Below are 7,094 nucleotides of genomic sequence, written 5' to 3'. Positions count from 1 at the left end.
CTTCCTGTCAACGTTACAGATCAGAAGTACAGAGAGTCGTTGACTAGAGATGATACGCCGTCTCATGGTGGTCGCTTCCTGTCAACGTTACAGATCAGAAGCACAGAGAGTCGTTGACTAGAGATGATACGCCGTCTCATGGTGGTCGCTTCCTGTCAACGTTACAGATCAGAAGCACAGAGAGTCGTTGACTAGAGATGATACGCCGTCTCATGGCGGTCACTTCCTGTCAACTGCCAGCTTTTTACAACGTTACAGAACTGAGCATTACAGTAGTTGTTTCAACTCGTCTAGTTTCGAGTCTTTGCATGAACTGAACTTTAGTTTTCTGTCAGTTGTCACTTGAACCTCGTCACAGTGCGGCTGGTGGACAGACCAACAACGTCGTCTCAACATGAGGCCACACCCCCTCCTCAACCTTAAACAACCAATGGGTGACCTGCATTGATGTCTCAGTAGGAAACCCCCCTACAGTACCCCATGTGTGACAGAGAACAGACAGCAGACGGCAGTGATGAAGCAAAGTCTTTATTCTCATCATCATCATCAGTCCATCCTCAGAACTCTGACAGGGATCTAACATATTGATCAGGTATTGATCGGGAATTGATCGGCCTCCTGCCCCTCACTGTTTCTTTGATCCAAACCAGGATCGGCCATCTCTTCCTGTCTTCACTTACATCTCTGTCTTCAGTCGGCCATCTTTGTTATGTGGTCACCATGGCAACGGTGCGTCAGCAGATCAGTTCAGATCTGTTGATGGAAGACAGGAAGCCATTTTAATGTGACGCGAGGACGTCTCTGGGGACGTCTCACCGCTTCACTTCAACTCTGTCCATCACAGAAGACATGTACAGAGAGACAGGAGCTGATGGAGGAAGATGGAGGATGAGGATGGTGGATGGCAGACGGAGTGATCACACCTGCCAACTGCTCTAGACGATGATGTCACAGGTCACATGATGTTGTGAATTAAATAAGCGATTGCTGCTGAGTCACACAATCATGGCCGCCCCGAGAAGAGGTCACAGTCAACCAGCGTGTTAGCATGCTGATGTTAGCGTGCTAACACCACTGTGCAGATTTCGTCTTTGTTTCTATTATTAAGATCTATTTTTAGGTCGTCATCGTCTCGTTTCGTGGTGGACAAAAGATTGTTGACGCAAAATTTTTGTCAACGAATTAACACTGCTAATGAAGGTGATGAAGGTGATGTGTGTGATGAAGGTGATGTGTGTGATGAAGGTGATGTGTGTGATGAAGATGATGAAGGTGATGTGTGTGATGAAGGTGATGTGTGTGATGAAGGTGATGTGTGTGATGAAGATGATATGTGTGATGAAGGTGATGTGTGTGATGAAGATGATGAAGGTGATGAAGATGATGTGTGTGATGAAAGTGATGTGCGTGTACCAACAGAATGATCCAGAGTCAGCGTGGTGCGTTCAGGGTCAACTTGTCGGTCAGATCAGTTTATTTTCTTTTTAAAACTAAAAACAAACAGAAACTTACAAAATCAAATAAATACAAACTCTAGAATTATTAACTGTCTGATGTCACAGTGACGACTGCGTGGCTAATGCTAATGCTAATGCTAATCAGATGCATCGAGCAGACAGGAGGAGTACAAAAGTAAAAAGGTTTCAGGGAAATAGAAAAAGTAAAGAGAGGTTTTATAAAACAGGAGAATGAAGAAACAGGAAATGATGTCATGTTGTTAGAGGCGGGGCTGAGGGCAGTGGGTGGAGTCTGTGTCCTGAAAAGTCTCCGTCCTTTTTATTCTCGTATGATTTGACTTCCTGCAGGATCACATGATGCTGCAGCACTTACACGGCTGCTTCTCCTTCTTTATCTCCACCGCTCCTCCCTTCACCTCCTCTGCCTCCCCTGCCGTCTCACCATTGCTCGCCGCCCGCTGTGTCCCTGGAGGTTTGGTGGAGGGCGGCGGGGCGGGGGAGGCCGCTGGAGGTGGAGCTGGTGTCTGAGTACCAACCACCGCCTCCTCCTTCTCTCCGCCCGGTGACGTTTTCCCATTGGCGTCATCGATGAGCACGAGCTCTGCCTTCACCGTCCCCTGCAGACCCAGAACCTTCCTGGTCTCGTCCTCGTCTTCCACGCTCTGGTATCCCATGAACACCATGGTGACGGGGTTCTCGGCGCTGGCCTCGGCCATGCTCGGCTCACCGCCCACTTTGGTTTCCAGCCCGGTGATCTCTGTTGGTGGTGACGGCTCGGGAACCACCTCCTCCTGGACCTCCGCTGTCGGGAGGGAGGTCACTGTGGCAACAGTCTGCGACATCATCGAGGCCTCGTCGGCTTTATGGATCAGGTCTTCGACCTCGGAGGAGCTGAGCAGCTGGACGCCGTCTTCACCGTTCATCTCGTGGACCACTGAGGAACAGAGAGACAAGATCAGGATCAGACTCCAGACCAGCATCAAGATCAGAGTCCAGACCAGCATCAAGATCAGAGTCCAGATCAGGAACAAGATCAGAGTCCAGACCAGGATTGGGATCAGAGTCCAGACCAGGATCAGGATCAGACAAACCAGGATCAGGATCAAACTCCAGATCAGGATCAGACTCCAGACCAGGATCAGACTCCAGACCGATCAGAGTCAATGTGCAGACCAGGATCAGGATCAGAGTCCAAATCAGGATCAGAGTCCGATCCAGGATCAGGATCAGAGTCCGATCCAGGATCAGGATCAGACTCCAGACCAGGATAGGGATCAGAGTCCAGACCAGGATCAGAGTCTAGACCAGCATCAGGATCAGAGTCCAGACCAGGATCAGAGTCCAGACCAGGATCAAGATCAGTGTGCAGACCAAGATCAGGATCGAAGTCCAGACCAGGATCAGAGTCCAGACTCCAGATCAGGATCAGAGTCCAGACCAGGATCAAGATCAGAGTCCAGACCAGGATTGGGATCAGAGTCCAGACCAGGATCAGGATCAGGATCAGAGTCTAGACCAGGATCAGGATCAGAGTCCAGACCAGAGTCCAGACCAGGATCAAGATCAGAGTCCAGACCAGGATCAAGATCAGTGTGCAGACCAAGATCAGGATCAAAGTCCAGACCAGGATCAGAGTCCAGACCAGGATCAGAGTCCGGATCAAGATCAGAGTCCAGACCAGGATCAAGATCAGTGTGCAGACCAAGATCAGGATCAGAGTCCAGACCAGGATCCGGATCAGAGTCCAGATCAGGATCAGAGTCCGGATCAAGATCAGAGAGTCCAGATCAGGATCAGAGTCCAGATCAGGATCAGTATCAGAGTCCAGATCAGGATCAGGATCAGACTCCAGACCTCCTCCTGCTGCTCAGTCAGGTTTCACTTGAATCATTCTGTTTCCTGTGACGTCACCTTTCCTCTCGTCCTCATACACTTTGACCCCTTGGTGAGACAGGTCAACAGGAAGTGTGGTGTTAGTGGACAGAACCCTGGTCTCCCCCGTCACTTTGTCCCGCTCCACCTTAATCTCCACCGAGTACATCGCTGGAGAGGGGCGGGGTTAGAGGCGGAGTCACACAGGGTGAACAAAACACACACACACATACACACACAGTTAAAGACTCACACACACTCAGACACACAGACAGACAGACACACAGACAGGTGGTTAAATGTCAGACATGAACCTGAACTATTCCTGCTGATGTCACCTGTCTACCTGCTGTGACCTTTGACCTCCTGATGCTGCTTGTGTCCACAGGACGTCTCAACACACTCTACTCACTTCCTGTGGACAGCAGGAGAAGCAGTCGTGCAGTGCATGCTGGGAGAACGTAGACCAGGTTCAACATTCAGTGCCTGACTCACAACACCTGGACCAAACTGTCTCAGTAGAGGCTCCGCCCACTTCTATCTCACCTTTGAGATAGACAGAGTCCGGTTGATTGTTGACCAGGTCTGTGGTTGGTCCACTAAGACCTCTTTACTCTAACAGCAGATGTGGTCTGACGGGAGGTGTCCATGTTTGTCTGGTTCAGTGTCTCAGGCTGCTGTCAGCCCTAGAGTGGTCTCCTCTGGTCTGAATCAGGGACTCATGTTGTTCCAAAGTTGTATAATTGCCTAGAGTTGGTTCGTGTTCTCACGACAGCATTTACAAGAGGACCAGATCAAATGCCTTGTGTGAGAAAGCTGCTCTTGATTGGTCAGAATTTCCATGTGGGAAAAATCCAGGAAGTAAAGCAAACGTTGAAGAAGAGTACACTTGCAAGATAAATGTGACACTTTCTAATGTCACAATGGAGGGACAACTACGCAGGTTGATTTTAGCGCTGCTCATCGTGGACTATATTGCTGTCATTGTTCATTTTAGTCAAACCATACAGTTTGAAAACGAGGCGCGGCTCCAACTAGAAAACAATGTTTTGATGCATTGGATGTGCTGAATGTGCATATTAAGGCAGTACAGGAGGAGGTGCACATTAATAATCCTCCAGGACTGTAACATGCTCATGTTTAACCCAAACAATGTGTCATGTGACTGCAGTTGCTTCACATCCAGGTCGGAACACCTTCTCACCACAAACCAACAGGACAGGTGTGAACGCAGCCTGATTTTAAGTTCTATATTTGTTATATTTACACGTCTCATCACATGTTTACAGTTCACACTCTGCTGTTCAGTTTATTCAGGTTCAATGAGTGTTCGTTAGCGCGACGCGACCGAGACCTGACGACTGCTTCTCTCTGATCGTCATCATTAATCTGACCAAGTTAAAACTTAAAACTGTTGCAAGTCAGAAAACTACCACTCAGACGTTATTCACAGGGTCAGGTTACTTCCTGCATGAGCTGAACATTACTGTTCTCTATACACTCTGATCATCATCATCATCACCATCATCATCATCACTGACAGCTGTGGCGCTTCCATCAGCAGGACGTCAACAAACTGATGACCAGTTGTTATGAATGATTCAGGGTCAGGGGCTCCTCACCTCTCTTCATCTCGTCCGTCGCCTCTTTCGGTTTGTTCACTCGAGGGTTTTTGTGAACTTTGACCTCTGCAAAGGTTAATGGGAAAGAGAGGAGGCGGGCACAGAGACAGAGTACAGACTGAAGCTCTGAGGTCATCAGAAGGTCATCACAACACTTCACTGATTCCTCTTTGATCCATTCAGACTCACTGTAATCTGATTACAGTCTTCTGACCGCTCTAATCTGATTACAGTCATCTGACCGCTCTAATCTGATTACAGTCATCTGACCGCTCTAATCTGATCATAGTAGTTTATTTACTTTATTCAGTTCATATTATAATCTATATGAATTTTAGTTAACTGACTGCTTTCATCTCATTATTGTAATCTGACTACTGTACTCTATTTACTGTATTCTGTTTATATTGTAATCTGATTAAATTGTAATATGATCACAGTAATCTGTAATCTGACTGTATTTTAACGCCATATTGTGACTAACATGGGCAGATTAATATAATTTCTGTAATCTGAATACTGTAATTTGATTACTGTAACCCAATTTTATTATATCTCTACTGTTGCATGACTACTGTAATCTGACTACTGTAATCTGTTATGTTATTGCTATAATTTGTCATTTGTGAAGTGTAATCTAACCTCTGTAATCTGTCTAATGTAATCTGACTACTGTAATATGATTACTCTACTGCGATAAATATAACTTGATTATACAATCCGATTACTGTAATATGATCTGTAATCTGATTACTGTAATCTCTAAACAGTTACAGAAATGGGATTACTATAATCCCAGTAATGTAATCTGATTACAGAACACAGTAGAGTCCAGTAGAGTCTCACCTTGAACTATCTGACCTGAGGTTGTGGCTGGCCTGGTCTGCTGACGGCTGCTGTGACCTTTGACCTCTACAGCTGATCAGAGAGACACAGTGAGCGGAGGAGAGGACGAAACAATGACACAAACAAAGACAAGAGAAGAAGAAATGTACCTTTAACTGATCCTGATGACACCTGCAGGCAGAGACAGAAACAGGAAGTTCAACTTCGCAATTATAGTCACTGTAGTCTAACAGGAAACAGAAAAATTGCAACTGAAAATACAAAGTAAAGTAAAATATTAAACTAGAGCAGCATTCTTATGTCCTACTAGCACCACCGACAGGTGGCAGTGTTCATTACAAGCGTCAAAGGTCGCTATAGTCTACAGAGTTTGTTACAGTCGGCAGAGTTCGTTACAGGTGATGGAGGTCGTTACAGGCGGCAGAGGCCGTTGCATGCGCAGAGGTCGTTACAGGCGGCAGAGGCCGTTGCATGCGCAGAGGTCGTTACAAGCGGCAGAGGTCGTTACAGTCGGCAGAGGTCGTTACAGGTGGCAGAGGTTGTTACAGTCGGCAGAGGTTGTTACAGTCGGCAGAGGTCGTTACAGTTGGCAGAGGTTGTTACAGGTGGCAGAAGTCAATACAGGCGGCAGAGGTCGTTACAGTCGGCAGAGGTCGTTACATGCGGCAGAGGTCGTTACAGTTGGCAGAGGTCGTTACAGTCGGCAGAGGTCGTTACAGGTGGCAGAGGTTGTTACAGTTGGCAGAGGTCGTTACAGTCGGCAGAGGTCGTTACAGTTGGCAGAGGTCGTTACAGGTGGCAGAGGTCAATACAGGCGGCAGAGGTTGTTACAGGCGGCAGAGGTTGTTACAGGTGGCAGAGGTCAATACAGGCGGCAGAGGTCGTTACAGTCGGCAGAGGTCGTTACAGGTGGCAGAGGTCATTACAGTTGGCAGAGGTCGTTACAGGTGATGGAGGTCATTACAGGTGATGGAGGTCGTTACATGTGGCAGAGGTCGTTACAGGCGGCAGAGGCCGTTACAGTCGGCAGAGGTCGTTACATGCGGCAGAGGTTGTTACAGGTGGCAGAGGTCGTTACAGGTGGCAGAGGTTGTTACAGTCGGCAGAGGCTGTTACAGTCGGCAGAGGTCGTTACAGGTGGCAGAGCTCATTAGACCCCATCCCAACTAGGCTACTTAAGGAGGTCTTTCCTTTAGTTAACACTCATATATTAGATATGATCAATATATCCTTATTAACAGGCTATGTACCACAGTCTTTTAAGGTAGCTGTAATTAAACCTCTACTAAAAAAGCCC

The 7,094-nt window shown here is 47.4% G+C and overlaps 2 protein-coding genes across 6 annotated transcripts in view; one reads left to right on the top strand and one right to left on the bottom strand.

Annotated features, from left to right (window-relative positions):
* Positions 1–7,094, top strand: part of grin3bb (glutamate receptor, ionotropic, N-methyl-D-aspartate 3Bb) — a 176,221-nt gene that overhangs the window by 109,931 nt on the left and 59,196 nt on the right. The window lies entirely within an intron of this gene.
* The window catches only part of palm1a (paralemmin 1a), an 8,952-nt gene continuing 3,298 nt past the window's right edge, over positions 1,441–7,094 (bottom strand). Inside the window, exons 4-8 of one of the 5 annotated variants that reach the window (XM_050054155.1) lie at positions 5,947–5,968; positions 5,798–5,869; positions 4,952–5,017; positions 3,369–3,500; positions 1,441–2,391 (exon numbers count right to left, since the gene is read on the bottom strand). In XM_050054155.1, coding sequence (XP_049910112.1) covers positions 1,808–2,391; positions 3,369–3,500; positions 4,952–5,017; positions 5,798–5,869; positions 5,947–5,968 — 876 coding nt within the window. In that variant the 3' untranslated portion in view covers positions 1,441–1,807. The remainder of the gene's footprint in view (positions 2,392–3,368; positions 3,501–4,951; positions 5,018–5,797; positions 5,870–5,946; positions 5,969–7,094) is intronic. The other 4 variants (XM_050054159.1, XM_050054157.1, XM_050054158.1 and 1 more) reach the window with 4 other exon arrangements.

The sequence above is a fragment of the Epinephelus moara genome, chromosome 10, assembly GCF_006386435.1.
Source record: "Epinephelus moara isolate mb chromosome 10, YSFRI_EMoa_1.0, whole genome shotgun sequence".
In the NCBI taxonomy this organism is placed as follows: domain Eukaryota; kingdom Metazoa; phylum Chordata; class Actinopteri; order Perciformes; family Serranidae; genus Epinephelus; species Epinephelus moara.
This window is presented reverse-complemented; position numbering and strand designations above follow the sequence as displayed.